The sequence below is a fragment of the Botryllus schlosseri genome, chromosome 4, assembly GCF_051294905.1.
Source record: "Botryllus schlosseri isolate E-star chromosome 4, Bs_hap1, whole genome shotgun sequence".
NCBI classification, from domain to species: Eukaryota; Metazoa; Chordata; class Ascidiacea; order Stolidobranchia; family Styelidae; genus Botryllus; species Botryllus schlosseri.
In genome coordinates, this window is record NC_137239.1 from 20,055,371 (window position 1) to 20,076,698 (window position 21,328).

At 40.5% G+C, this 21,328-nt stretch overlaps 1 protein-coding gene across 1 annotated transcript in view; it reads left to right on the plus strand.

Annotated features, from left to right (window-relative positions):
* The first annotated feature begins 1,181 nt into the window (after nucleotides 1-1,181).
* Nucleotides 1,182-21,328, plus strand: part of LOC145437312 (uncharacterized) — a 29,697-nt gene continuing 9,550 nt past the window's right edge. Inside the window, exons 1-18 of the mRNA XM_080314509.1 lie at nucleotides 1,182-1,732; nucleotides 2,233-2,463; nucleotides 2,532-2,652; nucleotides 4,829-4,986; nucleotides 5,981-6,165; nucleotides 7,217-7,310; nucleotides 9,214-9,391; nucleotides 10,590-10,713; nucleotides 11,492-11,586; nucleotides 11,650-11,811; nucleotides 12,815-12,976; nucleotides 13,407-13,612; nucleotides 14,457-14,556; nucleotides 14,633-14,736; nucleotides 17,867-18,032; nucleotides 19,262-19,452; nucleotides 20,411-20,528; nucleotides 20,588-20,738. Coding sequence (XP_080170635.1) covers nucleotides 1,648-1,732; nucleotides 2,233-2,463; nucleotides 2,532-2,652; nucleotides 4,829-4,986; nucleotides 5,981-6,165; nucleotides 7,217-7,310; nucleotides 9,214-9,391; nucleotides 10,590-10,713; nucleotides 11,492-11,586; nucleotides 11,650-11,811; nucleotides 12,815-12,976; nucleotides 13,407-13,612; nucleotides 14,457-14,556; nucleotides 14,633-14,736; nucleotides 17,867-18,032; nucleotides 19,262-19,452; nucleotides 20,411-20,528; nucleotides 20,588-20,738 — 2,631 coding nt within the window. The 5' untranslated portion in view covers nucleotides 1,182-1,647. The remainder of the gene's footprint in view (nucleotides 1,733-2,232; nucleotides 2,464-2,531; nucleotides 2,653-4,828; nucleotides 4,987-5,980; nucleotides 6,166-7,216; nucleotides 7,311-9,213; nucleotides 9,392-10,589; nucleotides 10,714-11,491; nucleotides 11,587-11,649; nucleotides 11,812-12,814; nucleotides 12,977-13,406; nucleotides 13,613-14,456; nucleotides 14,557-14,632; nucleotides 14,737-17,866; nucleotides 18,033-19,261; nucleotides 19,453-20,410; nucleotides 20,529-20,587; nucleotides 20,739-21,328) is intronic.

Below are 21,328 nucleotides of genomic sequence, written 5' to 3' on the forward strand. Positions count from 1 at the left end.
ATAATGGCCGATGCCGGAATGCCTATTCATAAAAATCATGCATAGTTTTTCTTGGGGGAAGAGTACCCAAAAATCAATACACTTAGCAGCATTAAATGGGCATAAATTTTCAAAAAATACTTTATATAATTCGAGTTCATTACCGACTTAGTTTTGAGCCCTCTTCCAGCTCGGGCTTCCCCCAATTGGGGGGTTTGGGGTGTGGCAGTTACGGCCCTGCACAACAAACAGCCCAATTATTAGTAACACGGCATCGTGGCTCAAGCTCTACACGCTGCATTTGGCAAGCCTAAGCTTTTTTCTCGCTTGACACATAAACCTTGAAATTGTCACAGTGAATGTGTACTATGTGAATATATGCTCGCGTACCCCAGTTTGATGATCCCTGACCTAGACGGTGTAAAGAACAGGCATGTACACACGGTGAATGAACAGCAACAGAAGATAACATAAAAGCAAGTGATGGAAAGGAAGTGGCATGTGTAGGAACCCTAATATCCCCCACTCGTAACCCTAATATCCCGCACCCACAACACCAATCTCAACGCGAAAACAATTATTTCAACGTTTATAAATTTTGACATGTTGATGGGAAACAGTTATTAGTTTTACGGTGAAAGCTGGTTGGCTGTTGATCGTAAAACGAAGATGCAACATTTATTTTGTACTGTGCTTGTCAGGTCTCGATAACAATGTACTGTAATGGAAATCGTAATTGGGCAAAAATTTAATCAAATTACAATTACAATTACACAAACTGAAAATGCTATAATTACAATTACAATTACATGAAAAAATGTAATTATTACATTCAGCTCAATTACAAATTACCATTACTCCAACTCTGAATGACATATCTTGAAATACCTGTATGAATAACCATAACCATCTATGCCAGATAAATACTAATTGACTAGTTTCATCCCACATTTTGAAAGCGTTTGGTAATCCTGCACTTTTTTGGTCATAGCAAACGAGATGAGTTGTTCTCAGAAATTCAGTTCTCTCATATGGGATGATTTTTTTTTGTCGATGCAATCTCCTTTACCGTAACATTCTCTACGCAAGAAGCCTACATATAATACATGGCGATGTGTTGCTGCCAGCCTTATCTGGTTAATTGCCACCTCTGTAGGAGTGACTATCCGCACCCATAAGGTACCCTTCGATATCAACAATAGCGCGTTGGCGATTACATACGTCACATGTGGTAGAGGTAAACCACAATATTGCAGAAGGAGGTTAATAATCGATCACGTTTCGATACTTAAGAGCTATTATGACCTTATGTTATGACCCTGTCTCGAGAGTGAGTTGGAGAAAGGCTTGTACACAGCGATGGTAAATGTTTGGATAGGCAATGCCATTACAACTTGAGTGTCTGACTGTCCGACTGCGAAGTATTTTGCATAAATATAGGCAAAACGGTACTAGAAAGCCTGAGGCGAAATACTAATTCAGTTCATCTGAAGCCGAACATCTATCAGCAGTACAATGTAAAACCGGTTGATCGTTATGCACCCTCGCGTCGTGAAGATAGTACGTAATGAAGTATCGGGTGACAGATATAGCTCAGCTAGTTTAGATGCCCTTAATGATTTATTTGCATAGACAGACGTAATAGTACTATATAGGTCAAAGGCTGTGATGGATGTCACCGTGCTAGCTCCCATATTTATACTATATTTTGCAATGCCTCAAATTGATGGGCAGTCATTCCCCGGTCAACAAGGTAAGGAACAAGAGCCATACCTTTTTTGCGTAGGGTACTCTGTATACTGCACTGCATATTGTATAATGTACATAATGAGCACGGTGTATACCAGACGTTTTGTTGCACAGGATACGCAGTGATGACGTACTGCGGGGACATATTTGTTTCTTTCCTCCCATGATGGTGGGCCTGGGCATTCTATTGAAACTATCTGTGCTGGTTTTCAGTCAAGCTCTTTACAATGACGACCTATGATATAAATTTGTATGTAGTGGTGGGGGAAGGAATATAGAACGCAGTAAAATTTTTATAACAAGCAGCTTATATTAATGAGAATGAAGAGAAATTTGTATTTCGCTTCTATCAAATGGAAAGTAACATCATTAGACTCGATTCCCCTGATCAGGTCGCGCACACTTGATCAAGCTGACAATTCGATGAATTACTGTTGTATCCCAATTTTGCGTTCATGAACTTGGAGGGGAATTGCAATTACAAAGACACTGACTCTATCACAGAGAATCCGTTTTTGCCGCATCCCGATTGGACACCAGACGACGGCAACTACGTCCATAGTCCAAGGCATCCCCCTGGATGGACACCGGACAGTCATGATCATACGCCAAATGACAATCCGGGAGTGACACCACCTCGAAGGACACCCGTACCAGAGTACGGCCTACCAAACGATGGCGATTCCTCGTCTTCGCCTAATGGCGATGGAAGGAATTCCGGCCGCCCACCCACAGGTTAGGTATCTTCGGAATTAGGTTATAAGCCGCAAAACAAACTAGTTACAAACACCTTGTTACTGCAGATTCTTCGTCATGGCAGAACCAGCCGAATTTTCAGATACCCGACGGAGAGAGAACGCGTCACAATCTTCTCGCATATCACGATATCTTCTTCCCTGATATCAAATACCATCATGAGCCCACGTAAGTATTGCCGAATTGTAATCAATAATAATAGATAGGCTCCGATAGCAGCGTGTTAAGTATAACCAACCATACATGTTCCATGTATAATATACACTTTATGCATTGATTCAGAGAATCGTTTTACGTGCGCGCTTCTTACTGTTTTAACTTCAAAGTAAATCATCTCCTCACTATTTCTGGATTTGAAACTAAGTGATTTAATACTATTAGGTACATGTTCATAAATTGTGAGTAACGATAAAATGTAATATATAGGCCCAAGACGGGTATCGACAGCTTCACGGCCTTGATTGAGGGATAGGGGTGACCGGTTGGGGACCAGTGGCGTGGATATAGGGTTAACTCGCGTTAATGCCTTCATCCTAATTTCCGAGTTGAACATTGTAATATCATTCGTGTTCATTGCGTCTAGGGTTGCATTTAAAACAAAAATCAATTTACAACAAACTTGTTTAAAACAAGGCCCTTGTTTAAAACATGTTTTTTTATTATTTTTTAAGCCATTACGTCACAAATATCTAAAACTAGGACTATATATCCATGCAGCATTTTTACTGCCAACAGTTCATCATCATCAGAACATTCATTCCGCAGCAATGATCTATATCTACTTACTCTTGCTAATGAACCGACTATTTCGAGGATTCTAACCATTCCATATCCTATACGTCGGCTCTATCAGGTGAAAATCGTCCGTAGGCTCATACCACATGTTCTCTGGAAAGCATTTACACAATTATGGCATAATTATGCAACTTGGAAAACAAAATTTAAAAGGCTTTTGCTCAAAACACTGTTTACGTTTTAAACAAAGCGTTTTAAACAACTATTTGTTTCAAATGCAACCCTAATTACGCCACAATGAAATTTAACAATACAGAATTTTCCTTGCCTCTTATAAAAAACAAAAGTTTAATCCGCCTTCACCAAAATTTCATCCTGATTACGTGAATGTCGGTGAACTATATTTAATCGCATTGAATCATCTGTGTTAGTCTTATTAGCATGCTACTTGATGAACACGCTATACATCACCAATAGCAACTGAAGAAAGTAGCTTGCGTTTTAAGGCATTTGTCAAAATTCAAGCTACAGTTTGATAGCAACAGAGATAGAAGTTCTAGACATATAGTGGAGAATCTGCGTGCAGTTTCATATATACAATCGAATAGTATATTGAAGTTCTGTACCTCCCAGAAGTAGTTTCATATATAGGCTACTTGTGATTTATGTTAGAGTTATGATTATTTTGCTAGTTGTTAGTCCGCTTTTCTGTTGTAAAGCCTTCGCTTAGCCGTTTCCAATCTTTCTATTTTATACAATCGCGATATTACAACGCTCATATGACCAACGTTTATAAACGAAACAATGTTCGACGGATTCGCGAATTACGGAATGAGTCATTCGCAGAATAAAATCACACAGTTGACCTTGTTTGATAGGCGCGATATCGTACCAGGATGATTGGTGTTCCAACTTTAATCCATTGTAAGCCGAAACGAAAACGCGACTCTGTTGATACTACACGTAAATCGCAAACCGAAAATCTGATTACAAAATTCGAGTCGATTGCAACGAAACTGTAAGGAACAATTCTAGCTATGTTCCGTTACCTTATGATATATGTAGGTGTATGGATACAAAGAAAATCACAGATACAGATTGGTGCAGTAACGAAGTTCTACTTTTCCGGAGTGTGTAGACCTTATCTATAGGTGTATACTTCTTACCCCAAGGCTTGGCACTTACCCTTATGCTTTTAGATTACAATCATTTCCACTTGACAGTTCTCTTAGTGAGTGAATTTGCAATTAAAAACTGCGGAGAATGGCCCCCGCATCACCGTAGCTGAATATATACTCGGAAAATGCACCTATCTGCAGAGTCATTAGTAATTTTGCATCAGTCGCGAAAATGCGTCTTGAAATTTCAAAATTAGCCACCTTCGATTAACTGCTACCTGTCAAAAGTACAAGACTCATCGAACAGGTCTACGTTTTGACACCACATATAGTTGAGTACCTTTCAGACATTTATTCTCTACTTGGATCTCGTTACTTATGCTTGTAATTGAGGAGACATTTACGGCGTTTCTTCTACTTGTACTGGAGTATCTGTATACCTGACTACGTTGGCGGTCTCTGCACAGATAACATTCCATATCCATGTATAGGTACGATTACGCGGAAGCGCTCGCCAAAAGCATGCTGTTTTACGAAGCGCAACGCTCCGGACAGCTACCGTACGATCACAGGATACCATGGCGAGGCGACTCGGCTTTGACTGACGGGGGCGACGCGGGCGTGGACTTGTCGGGAGGATATTACGATGGTAAAGTGGTATTTATTACGATAACATAACACAACCCGTGAAAGAAGGCATTATTACCCATCGATGGTCAAAGTAGTCAGCGATGCTATTCAAGTAGAAGTAGAAGTAAAACCGTCAATTTCTACTCAGTTATGTAAGCAGAACTAGCAATTTCGAAGACATGTCCAAACGAATTCAAGTGGAAACAATGTAGAAAATGTTGTCCGTAGCATTGCATGTCAAAACTTGTGGACATAGTAGTAGGAATGAAGATATATGAATAATGCTCTAGTACTATTGGTGGACTGTTGGTGGTTGGTGGATTAGTGGCTGATCGGTAAGGGCCACTTTCCAAATTGTGGGCTCCATCTACGTGACTAACGCAAAATGCCCAAACCAACACAAGTATATAATATGGGGGTGCATTTAAAACATATGGTTGTTTAAAACACTTTGCTTAAAACATGTTTTGAACAGTGTTTTAAACAAATGCCTTAAAAATACAAAATTGTGTTCTTTTTTACATTGAATAATTATGCCATGATTATGTGTTGTATGAGCCTACGGAGAGACATAGACGACATATACGATATGGGATGGTTGGAACCCTCGAAATAGTCGGTTCAACAGCTATAGTACTTAGATATATAGATCATTGGTACGGAATAGATGTTCTGGTGATGATGACCGCCGACCGTAAAAATGGTGCATGACGATGTAGTCCTGGTTAAAGATATTTTTGGTCAGTGTCAGGGGTTGGAAGCCTATTTCATCAAAGGAGCTATATTTACCGAATATTTTCAATTGTGAATATCAATTCATATGACGTCACAATTGAATATGCCTGACGTCATGGGTTACAAAAAAAACTATAAAAACACGTTTTTTGTTTTAAACACCAGCCTAAGTATATATAATATGGGTACAATTTTCGAAAATGTATTCAGCTACCTTGATACATAAGCTCTTTCGCCCTGCTGTCACGATTATTGCCATTTACGATACTTTACTGCAGGCGAAGGTTACATCAAATACGGGTTTCCTATGGCGTACACCACCACCGTCCTTTCCTGGGGAGTGATCAGATACCGCAGAACCTACGAAGCCATCGATCAATTGCAACACGCGCTGGATACAATTAAATGGGCAACCGACTACTTCCTAAAATGCAAGCAGGGCCCGACTAACTTTTTCGGCCAGGTTTGTCTGCTATTTTGTGGACTTTGAAGGCCTCTTTGCTTTTATCGTTGAAACGTAGGAGAGTGTGGGCATTATGCCGCCTTACCAATATTACCGAGCATTTAAACTGATGTGACATTAATAGGATGTATCTGTGTGATAGATTAATTTTTTTTACGATCTGACAATAATCGACTAATGTGTGAGCTTGACATGTGTCTTTATATCAGCTGTTCTCACACTTAAAAAAAGACGCATCATACTTTTGTCAATTTTTTTAATGACGTTCTTCACGGTCCATTGGGAATTTTACACAAATTACCATAATACAACCATGGATATTATGATATCAATGCATCGGATGTGCTTGCTTTTTCGGCTGTATGCTTGGCTTCGTATTGGACAATGTAATCCTAATATCGCGAATTTGGGGGCGGCTTATTTTTGCTATTATATTTACAACGATAAATCACATTACGGGTATATAAATTCAGATTGAACTAGTGAAAAATATCTGCAGAAATATATCATTGGTTCTCAACCTTTTTATGGTAATGGGCAACGTTCTGTTTTGAAAAGTTTCCGAGTTTCACCTCGCAGTCCAGCTCGCAATATAGAAATTCTGCCTTTGCCATGTCAGTCGTACTGTAATAGAAATTCAAAGTTGCTGTAAGCATATAGTTCGTCATGTGACATTCACAATGTTGTTTACTGGCCACGATCGCCTAACTGCCCTAACAGCTGATGATAAGAGTTGCTGAAAGCTTGACGGATAGGCCTACTTGTTTTAGCAACATGGATATAGCCTATATATGTTGAAATGATGAGACAAACACATCCAACTGAGTACCATGGCTCACCGGGCGAGAACCCTGTGGGTGTGGGTGTGTGCATTCGTTCAAAATAGCATAATCAGATAAAAGTGTCTATAATTGGCAATAACGGCACTCTGAGTGGCTTCCAAATGTTATGGGCGCATAAATACAACGCGATCAATGACGAAATCTGTAAATTGTGCGACCGAAAATATTGCAAGTTACTAATGAGTTGCACGGTGTTCATTCTGGAACAGGTAAGCGACCAGGCAAGCGATTCAAGTTACAACGGAAAACCTGAGGATATGGGATACACCCGACGGTCATACGTACTTTCACCAAGACGTCCAGGTATGTCCTCTGACAAAAATTACCTTCGTACAGCACATGCCCGGAGAACGGGTACCTGTGCAATTTTCTATGCCGGTGTTTCTCACCGCCGGTTCTCGTCAACTTTCCTGCCGCTGCGCGGAATATATTTAAATTTCATTCTCAATAGCGAAATGTAAGAGCTCATAGACTGAAGGCTGCGGTAAATTAATTGGTGAAATAAATCACCAATTTTTAAAATGATATAGAGCAGGGGTCAGCAACCCCCGGCACGCGGGCCATTTGTGGCACGCGATAATATTTTTCATGGCACGCTAAAGGATTTGAAGAACACGACATATCATAATACATAGCCTATTTGTCGCAAAACATGTAACGTTAGTTTTCAATATGGTAAAAGCTGGTAGACGACCACCGTAAATCAACATAAAACAAAGTCTTTGGGGGAAAGTTTTAGTTACCTTGGACATTTTTGTGCGCGTCGTGCGATTTACGTGGCCTTTCTTGATTTTGGGACACCCACAAACATATATATACGACAACCTAATATCGTCTGAAACCGTGTGGATGCTTTTGTATAGGAGTGCGCACTGTGCTGTATCCTGTGGGAGCCCGACTATTTTATATGAACCAGCATTTTGGCGCTGCTGGGCATTTTCACGCTAAGAGACAGTCGTTTCTGGTAAAATGCGACTCCGTGAGCTGCCAACATGATTGGCGGCGATGAAACATTGAAATAAAATAACCGCCGGATGTTGGCCAAATCGTTCCGAGATTGATATGCCCCGCACTGTCTAGGCGCCGGAATGACCAGCAGCATTAACCTCACGTCTTAAATGATACACACAGAGGAAAATAATGGCTCGCGTTGTCGAAATGCGAATTTAGAACTGTGTTCGTCTTACAAAAGTATATATTGTTTTAGTTTCGTCTGATACGAGTGAGTGATTCCAAAATATCTAAAACAACGACAACCTTTACCGCTATACCGCGACATTTGGAGCTTAGCATAAAAAGCTAGTGCCAGGCCAACCTATAATTGTGACATCAACGGGATGGCACATTTTTCATCATGAGGCCGTAATATCGTAACATCTTTGATGGGCCTGTAATTTATTGGCTATGGTGCCGAACGCAGTACACTTAGTAACGACCAAGGCAACCACAGAAGACCGATCATTACGCGACTAAAATTAGATGATGCATAGCACATATTACGTTTATTAGGCGACAGCTCTAGTGCGGTAGCGACCAAAATGTATTCCCTTCGCGATCAATACTGTAAAAATCACTGGCGTAACCGATGCCGTTGTCAGCTGCAGATAGGCTGGTGGTATTCCTTTGCTTGAAACTCTAAATATGACAAAATTAAAAATATTTGGCACGCCACGCAGTTGGCAATATTTTGACGTTTCTTGATATTTTGGCTCGCTGTATACGAAAGGCTGCCGAACCCTGAAAACGCAGTATTTATTTAAAAAATTGGACAGAATTACCGGTATACAGTTTAGCGACAAGTGAGAGTATAATGGAATCCAGCAAACAGCGAAGTCGCATTTCTTTCAACGGAAACTGAACAGCCGAAATCAAGTTGGTGTTTTTAACCTAACTCTGCCTCACAGAAACTGCACTAAAACCAAGCGTAACGCGCGCAATATAAAAACGCAGCAGCAAATTTCTCGTTAAATTCAAGTTCCATGTCTTTTTTTTACTTTTGTCTAATTTCATTATTGGGATATATTGAGTTTTGATAGTTCAACGATCCACATAATTTGTCCTGAAATTGAACCGGTCTACACGCTGAAACGGTTGAGAACCGCTGATCTATGCGAAGGCACTACCGATTCTCTTAGCATTAAAATCGCTAACCTTTCGTGAACCGATTCGCTTCATTATGACTACATGAATACGTAAATTCGTACAGGTTCTGAAATAGTGGGCGAGACGGCGGCGGCTTTGGCCGCGGCTTCCATCGTGTTTTACGAAACGGACAGGGCGTATTCGGAAGTTCTGATCGACAACGCCATTGAACTGTACACATTCGCGAACAAATTCAGGGGAGATTACCACTCCTCTATCAAACCAGTGGATGGCGCTTACCGGTATGAGATGTATACGCTTTTTATCCTGATATCTGTCTTCGTGACGCGTGCCACTACTCTGCAGTATAGGTGTATTGCGATGTTGTCAAAAAATTCTTCAAGTCGTTGAGGTGGCAGGAAAATGGATAACTATTCGTTTTCCGTCATAACAAAACATGACGTATGTAAGGTTACATTTAAGACAAAAATCAATTTAAAACAAACATGTTTAAATCAAGACCCTTGTTTAAAACGTGTTTTTTATTGGTTTTTGTAAGCCATGACGTCACGAATATTCAATTGCGACCTCATAGTGGATCAATATTGACAATTGAATATATAGGGTAAAGATATAGCACTGTTGAACCGACTGTTTTGAGGGTTCCTACCATCCCATATCGTATACGTCGGCTATATCGGGTGGTAATTGTCGGTAGGCTCATTTAACATGTTTTTTGGAAAGTTTACACAATTATGGCATAATTTTACAACTTAAAAAAATTGTTTTCTTAACAAAGTGTTTTAAACCAGCATTTGTTTTCAATGCAACCCTAGTGCCACTATACTCCTCAGCGTATGTGTATTGCGATGTCGCCGAAATGGTAATTCATTGAGTCGTTGAGGTGGAAGGAAAAGCATAATATGAGACATATATGTATGTTTGTACTATTACCCAATGTTTATATATCAATACTTGAAGAACTTCTCTGAGGTACAGAACTTCAATACGCGATTGAATAGTATAATCAATTTGCATATAGATCAGATGCGGTAAAAGTAATCAGCGCTGCTACTCAAAGACTACATCACTTGGCAGTAGAAAATGAAAGCTCTGAAAACTATTAGAATAAGTAGTTAAAAACGTAAATTTGGTTGCGTCGGCAATTACGAAATCGCAAGACGTCTTCGTGACTAACGCAAAATGTCTGATGACATTACAAATATAGCTACAATCTTAGAAAATATATACAGTCCCCGTGATGCAATATATATTTCCTGTCCTGCAAACTTATCACAGAACTACTATCTACTTTGGAAAATGCAAGATGTAGAAATTTATTAGTTTTGCCCAAAAAAACTGTCCAAGTAGAAAGTAGTGTTGTCTAAAATTAGAACCACTTGATTAAGTAGCACAGATAGGCAACAATTCCTTTCTGACCACCTCTGATGTAGATGCATATTTGCCGCCTCACGTGTATAACATGTTATTGTTTATCAGATCGCACAGTGGTTACAAGGACGAGTTGGCATGGGCTGCAGCATGGATCTATCGACGAACGGGAATCAGCACTTATCTCAAAAAGGCGAAGCAGATGTACAAAGTAGGAGGATTAAGTACCATGGTATGTTATTTTGTATACCTGTTACCTATGCAGATGCACTATACAGATGTATTTGAATATATAGAAAGACGTCCTGCCATAAATAACAGTTATGGATTGCAACTATAGGTACACTGGCCAGTGGCCATAGGTTGTGGTGTCGTTATCTTGCTGTGTATCAATGAATTCGTGAAATCTATTCTGGCTTAGTTTGAAACTGTTTTACCTTCCCAACATTTTCTTAGGGATGCATGAACGTATATGGCTAATTATTATATGCTTCGATTTATAAACCATACCTTCACAAAACTGAAACCCATCTTAATCTGCTCGCATAATCTGCGTCCAGAAATCTGAGGTTCCCAGTGTTACATTCACTTCTACAGTCACATTTCATGGATTCTGGAGGTACACAACTTCAATAGCAACACAAACAATATATTGAGATTGCAAAATTTATATTCGACTGTAAGCTTTTGGTCTGATTCTCATCAGAAGCGAACGCCAGTAAAAGTCGGTAACCAGTAGCAACCTCCAATTAACTGCTAAATGTATCCGACCCTCAACCAAATCTACTGTTTGAAACTATTCACTATTCACCTTTCATTTTCTACTTCGACTGGAAGTAACTTTGGACATGTATTGCAAACTATTAATTCTACCTGTACACGAGTAGAAATTTACAGTGTTACTCCTACTTCTACTTGAGTAGCAACGCTTACTACTTTGACCACCCATGGTGGTGGATACTACAATTAAGCAAAAACACTTGGTACTGACTGACCGCCTCTGCTTGCAGGGTAAGTATTTCTCGTGGGACGACAAAAAAGTTGGAGTGCAAATGCTGATGGCGGAGCTCACGGGCAACAAGCAATACAAAAACTCGGTGCAAGAGTAAGAGAACCAGACTAGATTTCAATCTTTACGAAACTACCGCGGCGGCTCCGTTGTTTCCAGGTTTTGTGACTATTGCCTGCCGTCGAGCGGAAAGTCTAAGCACACGCCGTTGGGGTTGCTTCACGTGGCAGTGGCGAATTGGGGCGCGTTGAGATACGCTGCTAACGCGGCGTTTATTTGCTCTCTGGCGTCGGACATGAACATGAAGTCGAACGAATACAGGTAATGTATGATAACTAGGCGGCTTTGAGTGTGTCGGAAAGAGTTGGACAACTGTAGATAATGATTCTTTATTCAGACTAATTTGATCGAAATGCCGGTGATGCAAGTTTCATTTACCTCCATGAAATGTTTCTGTGCTCTAATTTATATTCTAATTTAATTTCCGGCTTTCTCGCAAATGTTGCAGGATAGCTGTATAGTGCGAAACGAGCAAAGCTTGGTGTACAATGTACATTGTACATACATAAGCACACAATACACAAGCACATTCACATGCACATGTACATGTACAGTACATGCACACATTTCTTTGGTACCGTGTTGCTTTCCGGTGATTTGACCGAGATTGCACCCTTTGTGGTTGACTGCGGTTTGTCTTATGCTTCCCTCGAGGAATTATTTCGTTGTGGTGTTTGTTATAAGTATTACTTCGAATTCGGTTACCTCATTTATTGACGATCATTCCGGTGAGAGTTATAACCGGAATGTGCGGAGTGAAATAGAGTTGGCGATGCCAATAATATGTTGTTTTCTTGGGATTGGAAGAAAGAAACTGAAAAAAAAACCATAAACCTTTTCGTCACATTTTCTATATTGTTCTGTTCCCAAAGGTTAAAACTCAATATTTTAAGGGCGGAGCCTTCGAATTTACACTTTCTGCTGAAATTGAAGTACAATTCGAAGCTAATGAGAACTTTGAGTGTGTTGCCATATCTTGGAGTGTGATTATGGAGTTTGTTGTATGCTTGCTCCTCTGAAATATATTGTGTCAAATACTCCATTTTTTGCGCGATTTGCATGCGCCTTCGCGATAAGGTAGACTCATGCCAACAAAATTTGTAATAAACAACTTCCGAACCATATAAAACTGTATGTTAGGCTGCTAACGTGAGTCGTGTACCGGCAACGGTACTAGTATATGACGGTACTGATGAGTACTTGAATCACTGTACCCAGCCCTATAAATGATATGATGAATTTACAAATTCGCCGCCTCGCCTAGACTGTTCGCGTTAACACAAATGAACTACATATTGGGGTCCACTGGTAGAAGCTACGTCGTTGGATTCGGCGAAAACCCGCCGAAGAAGTACCGCCACAAAGCGAGCTACTGCAAGGATCTCGACGCGGCGTGCCCGCAATTCTCTCAGAACTTAGACAACGCGTGAGTGCATGTATACGGGATTACATCCTGTTTATATCTGAGACGCGATAAATATTATGACTGGTGCGCGCCAACAGCCCGTACGCTTACTTGTGGTTGACAGATTTTTGTTGGTGTCACACGAGAGCGTTGACTGTCGAAATAATAACACCAATTGTCGAGATTACTTTCAAGTAGCGTGAAACGGACTGTAATCCGTTGTTATTGCCTCATTTTTATCGTGAATGATAATTGTTAGTGATGCATTCAGCCGCTATGGTCTTTTGCACCATTTTAAGGTCAAATATTATCCAATAGCAAGATATATCGAAAATGCCTAGTCATTAGCATTCCTGCAGTAAATGCGTAAAGGCGTAAAAACTTTCGAAGTCCTTAATGTGTAAATGTGTGAAACATTCAAACTCTTTATGAAGCGTTGGTGTTCATACAGCCATGTCTTGTATGGCGCACTGGTTGGCGGGCCCAGCGAAACTGACCAATACGCGGACGCACTCACCAACAGAGAACAGTGCAGCGTGTCGCTTGACTACAACGCCGGGTTCCAATCTGCATTGGCGGCGGTGTTGGACTTGCACATTTTCGGCATGGAGGATCGACCCAAGTTGGATAAACCAGGGGAGATCACCGCCGAGTCAGGTAGAGTTTATAGTCGCTGTTTTTTATTACGATGCATTACATTTTATGTCGCACCGCTTCAACTTAAGTTACATATATAAGAGCTTCGTCCCTAATGGAGACGAACATAATGGTTGGAAGTTTCTTCTGCTTACGGCGTGAAGGCGTGCCCATTAATTGAAGAAATAGAACACTTAATTTTGAACTGATTTAGGAATTTAGAACCTAATTTTGAACGATTACGGTCGGGATATAGAGTTTCGGTCTACTTTTGACATTTCACCATGTCGCAAGTATTGTACCAAACTATTTTTAAAAAGTAGCCGACAACTCGTAGACTTTTCAAACATAATGTGACGAAATTAGGCAGTACAATTTAGTGACATTTGACAGTATAATAGAATCTACACGCAGCGAGGTCGCTTCGGTTTTAACAGGACTCTGCCTTTCAGAAACTTTCATGGAACCACGTATAGCAGGCGTAATATCGGAGGACAGCGAATTTCCCATTACATTATAGTTCCGATTCTTTGATTTGAGTTGCATACTTTTGTCATAATTTTGGTTGATTTGATTCGAAATTTGTAATCCCGGTGTCGGTTTACGTTTCGAGAGATCGAAGCGATCGCAACGCTCCCGACTCGATTCGTGACCGCAAGGCTACCAGCGATTACCGGAATGACGAATACTTACAATACCAGACTCAGAAAAAAACTTGTCGATAGTGAATAGGCCTCTTGTGCTGCAAAAATATTCGATTCACGCACGCCTAAGGAACGAAACCGTTCATTTTACTTTCCGCGTGACCTCGAGGACATATAACACTTTTCGTTAAGTGGAATTTCCGTATTCTATCTGTATTCAGACGCGCAAGCTTCGCCCGAGGAGATCGCCGAATTACGAGACATTACACACGATTACGCTCAAGCTCTCTCCTACTCGTTGCTATTCTACGAGGCGCAGAGGTTAGCGTCGATGCGAATGCGTACTTAATACAGACGGCAGCATATTTACGTACGTCTGTACGGTTTTGCTGTACAGGTCTGGGAAGCTGCGCGCGGATAGCAGGATTCCGTGGCGGCGTGATTCGGCCTTGTACGACGGGGAGAAAGTAAACTGGGATCTGACTGGGGGATACTATGATGGTAATGTTGGTTTGCCGGTCATAGCGATTTTTGCGGTTTTTCCTGTCGGCATGACGGTTTTCCATACTTCATCCTAGCTGGACTGTCCCGTTCCGCAAAATATCATCAATTTTCCTTCCTTACAGTGTTTGATATATATCAAATCCTCTCTGATACTTTCGATATCATCATAAATAAACGTCTTCGGGTGTTGATATTTCTGATCCGATCAATAGCGCAAGTCCCAGAATCAACCCCGATAGCAGGTCATACCGATCTCATAATAAAACCATGAACATTTCAATCATTTTAAGCCCGCCTAACGCTAAGTTTGGAGCAGCACCATGTATTTGCGTAATTATTTGAGGAGAAAATTTTTTAAATCTCTATGATTAAGCGCGGATTTCGTGAATTGGTTTGAGTGCAGTAATAATCCATACTATTTCGTTAGATTGGAGGATGGAGTATCGTCGTATACATCTCACTAACTAATCTTTAATATTCTAAATTGGATGGCCCGAATAAGACCAAGAAAGAATACACAATCCATTATCGCTATGTCGAAAATACTTGATCAGTATCCAATAAGGATGGGCCATAACACTGCGCCACTTTATTTCGGTTATGCATAAAAGTCGCTTGAAGACGCCCACGACCGCCTACGTTGGAGACGCTTAACACGGGCCCAGAACTGATTATCTCGATGTTCTTTTGTCTCCTGTTTTCTTTTGCCTTTTTTATTTTATCTAATTGAAAAGTCGATATATATATATATATATAAAAGTTGAAATCGGCTGTAGGGGCACACCTGTGAGTGTATTGAACTGATATACTAAGTTTGTATCACTACCTGCCATTTTGACCCGGGCAATGATCAAAAGTTTTACACGCGTGCGCTTACATATAATGTAAAGTTTACACTGAATGGATGATAGAGGTATACAAACACAACCCAGTGCGATTTCACAACTGCATTCTCCGAATTGGAAGATACACGGTGCATATCGGAGCCGTGATAGCATCTCATAATTTCATAACACCAAAATTCAGCGCAGTGTCAAAATATTTACCGTATATTGACGGATGTGTAACGTCTCTTTCGGAAGCATAAACATCTTGACGCGGTCGATTGCAATGACAAAATTTACAAGCTATTATCTCGTTGCGGTTTTTCTGGAATAAAATTCTTGTTCTGAGGTGGCGTCGATTACATACCAAGCGTGTCGCTGCTTCATTATTAGACGAATTCGTCACTTTAAGGCGTGCAAATTTCGTTCCACAATATCATTATCGATCTCAAACACGGAGCGAAAATAAAGTAATGGCCAGTTAGACGGTCCATACTTAATTTTAGTCCCCGCATTTCAACTGATGTGCGAATCTTACGGGCGCAATACCGCATGTGTTTTTCTTCAATTTTGACCATTCTACAATAGGGGCTCTTAACCGGTGTTCCATGCGCAAGTCTCACGGGTTCCCCGTGCAGGTCAACACACACTCTACTCATGATATCGCCTCGCACTAGAGGTTGCCGACCACTGTCTTTATAGACGGGAATGTGACAGTTTCTTTCATCATTAGGGCGATTTCATTTTGACCTAAAAATCAAAATCTTGACGTTTTTTGACCTAAGAAAACTAAATTTTGACCAAATTTTGACCTCACGTAGGCAAATCAGGTGTTTTCGCACGTAATGTAAAAATTGTACCACTTATCTTCATTTCAGGTCGAAACTGTGTGTCTTTACGAAGCAGTTTGGCCTGAAAAAAACTTTTTAACTTAAAAACTGAAAAGTTTTTACATGAAAAATCTTGTATTTTAACGAAATCTGGCCCAATGAAGAATTCCGGTAGTTACATCACGTAATATGGTGTTTGAAATGTGTTGTTGTACAACGAAAGATACTTTCCTACATTATCAGGTAGAAAGTGTCTGTCCTTATTAAGCAGCTTGCCAAGAATGGAGAAAGAACGTTCAACAGCAGCAGTTGTGAGCTGGCAACACTGAAGTTGTGCGTACACTGCTGGTGACACAACGTGCTGCTTCATTCTGATAATGTTGTCTTCATCACAATTTTTCATCATGCGGTTCTTGATATAAGAATCAATGCCCACGCAGTCTTGCTTCAGTTAGGACATTGCGGTACGTTGAGAATAACACCATGTCAGCCTATTTGTTTTATTTGACCGTTTATGATTCACAATGAACAGATAATGGGACGTCTACAACGATAGGCCTATGAATTAGGCTACAAGATGTAAAATGTCAAACGATAAGTACACCGACGGTGCAAACATCTACGATACTAAACGAAATGCAGGTTGCAAATTTTTTTTTGACTTTGTATACAATTTTAGCGATGTTTTGACGAAAACCGTACAATTTTGACAAAAGTTTGACTTATTTTGACATGTCAAAAAACATCGCCCTAGTAATGACGCAATGGGTAGCACGCTGTTGTGTTTCGACCAAATAATACGATGACACTTTCCGAGGTGAAGCCTCGCATTACTGACTTGGTGTCTGACAGGGAACAACAAAAGTCATACTGATTTGCAATTAATATTCTTTATGAGGTTTTCGTTTTGTCTGAAAAAATATTCTTCTGCCACTCTGTTAATAGACAGTTCATTTTTCGCACTACAGTTATCTATAGTAATGTTTTAGAGGCTTGTTGGTTTTGTGGTATTCATGGCGTTTGTCGACCACTATGGTCATTTACATCAGGCCAACATTCTTCATTTCTATTCCGTAACTGCCGACTTGTAGCACGGCCCACTTTTAGACTTTTTGCAAGACACTGCTTACGCAGATGAGATAGCAAGGAGAAGCCTAGATAAACCTCCAACACTTAGATAGGAAATTCTGGAGTCGACCTCGATCGGACTCAAACCCGCAACCCATCCTTGTTGCGGCTGTGGATTATACCACTACGCTATCTCGCCACGTGTTAGAGGTGTAGTTAGATGTGTATTGTGCTAGATTTTGTTTTTTATGACTCAACTAAAATTTGGGGTTCCGCGAAGGCTTGCCACTTAGGGAAAGCGATCCGCAGGTCAGCAAAAGTTAATATCCACTGTTCTACAATCAGTCCGCGTCAATTAGCATCTCTTCTTGTCACGATTGATAACGGGTCTTTGTACGATTTCAGGAGGCGACTACGTTAAATATACGTATCCGCTGGCCTTCACCATGACGCTGCTTTCCTGGGGCCTGATTGAATTCCACGATGCGTACGCTTCCACGTCTAATCTCAACCACATCATGGACGCGCTAGTGTGGGGCTCTGAGTACTTGGAGAAGACTCACGTAGAAGAGTAAGTTGATAGAGGAGGGTTGGTTCGATTATGATTATGATTGTGAACATGTCTGACCTAATTGGGAACATAATCGCACCAACCCTGTCGGGTCGACAGGCTGATTTGTTCGCACAGACCTGCTCGACCTCGGCCTGGTCAGACCATTGACTTGCTTGCAAAACCAGAGGTGGTCAGTTACAAAGAGTTAATTGTAACCAAGTCACGAGGTTCCGTGTCACAAGTCAATCCCACTTTCATACTTTTGACTCGGGTCAAGTCGAGTCATTTTCAATTCACAACCGAGTCAAATCCAAGTCAAAGTCGGCCGGCAGAGGGTCGAGTCCAATTCATAGTGTTATGACTCGAGTCCGATCCAAGTAATAGTGATGGCCGTTCAGTTACTAGTTAAATTCTTGTTAAACCCGCTTTTTACAACTCCGCTTGGTGACATCGCATGCTTCGCGTTCATAATATACTAATTTTTCTCACTTTTATTAATTCCTGGTCGCAATTTCAAGTACCAGTACTAATAGACAAAATACCAATAGAGTGGTAACTAGGGCAAGTTTTTGTTGCACTAAAATCGCGAGAAAATTGCATTTAATGTTAACAAAAGTTGCAGTATAAAGTTGCATTGATAATTTTTGTTGAATTATTGGGGTATGAGATACTCGAAAGTTTCCGTTGTATAACCTAGTTCCTGCAGAGCTCTCAAATTCGTTACTTTCCAATTCCACGGAAAGTCTGGCGAAACCGCCCAAAATTACATTTTTCCCGGTACACAGCAATAAGATTACGCAATGCGGAATAATTTCCCTCCAAAAAGCCAAACAGCATAGCAATAATCCACACCTCCCCTCCCCCTAAAACAAGTCAAACTCCACACCAAAGTGATCCACAATTTGGAGAATGACCATCACCAATAAACCTTTAAAAGTATGCCACCAATCGATCAACGCTACTTTTTTAAAGTACTTACTTCAATGCTATTCGAATATTCATTTCATAGTACTACTACTACTTCAATTAATTTTAACATGACTCGCTAGTTCTGATTGTAACTGAGTAGAAATTTTGACCCTATGATTGCTTCTATACTTGAGAACAAACGCTGACTAGTTTGACCACCTCTGGGTCTTATTCTATAACCTAACGATATACCGTCGTATCTCCATAGCCAAAACATCAGCTCAACAGTATAAACCAATGCAAACCATATTCATTGATTCCCTCCAATCCCTTTACAGACAAGATATCTTGACCACGCAAGTTGGCGACGCCTACTACGAATCAGGCTCCTGGGACAGGCCGGACTACATCAACAATAGCACCAACAGGCCAGTAAAATACGTTTCGAAGGAATTTCCGGGGTCGGACGTGGCTTCGGAAGTAGCGGCAGCCTTCGCGGCTATGTCCATTGCTCTTCAGAACGTGACAAGTGAGTTAGTTATCATATTCATGGTTAGTAATGAAGCACTTCTATTGTTTCAAAATACTCAAGTAGTTTTTCCCTTCTTGCACAACTTGCTCCTGTTTTTTTGACTATACTTTCACTTCTACTTGACGTTTTCTTAAGCGAAGATACTTACATGTATACACTTTGGGTTTAGTAACGTAGAATCTAGATCTTTTTTGCATCAATTCATGACAGCAATGACCATATAAATCGGTCCAAATTGCGCCTGTGTCACGGTAACTGAATACATTTTCGAAAACTGCACCAGTGCACCTATCCGTAATTTCCTTAGTCATTTTGCGTAAGTCGCGAAGATGCAAATTGATAGAATTGATTACGTGTCTATTTAGCATCTATTTGTTGTGTCGTTCGTAATTTTGCGCTGGTCGCGAAGATTCCAAGGAATATTTCGGTTCGACAACCTAAATATATATTAGTACAGTATGTGTATTGTGTATAGTACGCAGCGTAAATTCTTACTGAATAGAGGTATTCATCGATGGGGTATGTTGAAACGAAACGTGAAACTCACGTGGGTTTGCAAATAAAGCTATCAATCTGCAATGTATCTCAACTAATTCCATAGAACCTAAGGCGCAGATATGGTATGATGATATAATATCTCGTCATTCACCTATGCTAACCGTGAAATAATCAATCCGTTTCGGTAAGCAAATCGAATACAATGAAAACCAGCATTAAACCGCTGTATGTATTGTGAAAATACCATCATCGCAATAATGACTTTGATAGTAACCATCCACTCCACACGCGTATACACCACCAATCACGAAATACCGCTTCTATATTCAGCAAATTATACATTTGCATGCTCGATTCCGCCGCCTTATTGTGACAACAAGCGACGAGAATAATTGAAAGTCTATTTCCAAGATCGCAAGAGAGATATGGATATGTGATGAAACACTTTACATTCTAGGTGACGAATACAGAGAAAACCTCATCACCCGGGCGAAGAGTCTGTTCAAATTCGCGAACGAAAATCGCGGGGTATACTCCGACAACAAGCCGCGATCTGTTACAAAGGGTGTATACGAGTAATAACCGATTTAGGGTGGGCACGGAACACATCATTAAAAAAGGTGTGTTCACGTAGTTCGACAGGGTATGAGGACGAATTGGCGTGGGCGGCGATGTGGATTTATAAAGCGACAGGCGACTCCACGTATTTCAACTACGCGAAATCAATCTACAATAGCGGAGAGTTGCTGTCCACTCCTACCTCGTTTTCCTATGATGATAAGCGAGTGAGTGCATTGCGGATATCTTATATTATATAATAAAATGCGAAGCAATGTTTTGTGACATTTCTGCCTCAAAAACCACATAACTTGTGACAGTATAGACCTAGAACAGGGCTTCTTTAAACTGGGGTCCGCGGACAAGCTATTGGGGTCCATGAAAGGCCAATTAAAATATGATAGTGTTTTCATTTGAACAAGTGATTTGTGGTACAGAACTTCAGAATAACGCGAAACAATAACTTCATATTGTTAATTTATTCGCTAAAAGCTTTTCGACTAACTCTCATCAGTAGCGAACGTTAGTGATGGGGTGAATCAAATTCGAAATGTAAGAACTATTTTGTCTGTATGACGTAATAATAACAAAAACAAACAACTAGTAGACGGGCTAGATACGGTAGTAACGGTACAAAACAAACGTTAACGAGTACATATTCGGTTACAAATAACCGAAAACACAACACATAACATTAATGAAATATTCCAAGAGTGTAGAGGCGTTCCTTCTGGCGACAGAGAATCGGCTTTCGTAGCTTTATGATCGTAGATTCCAGGACCTTTAAATGAAAAAGAGAACGGCCACGAGCAAGTAT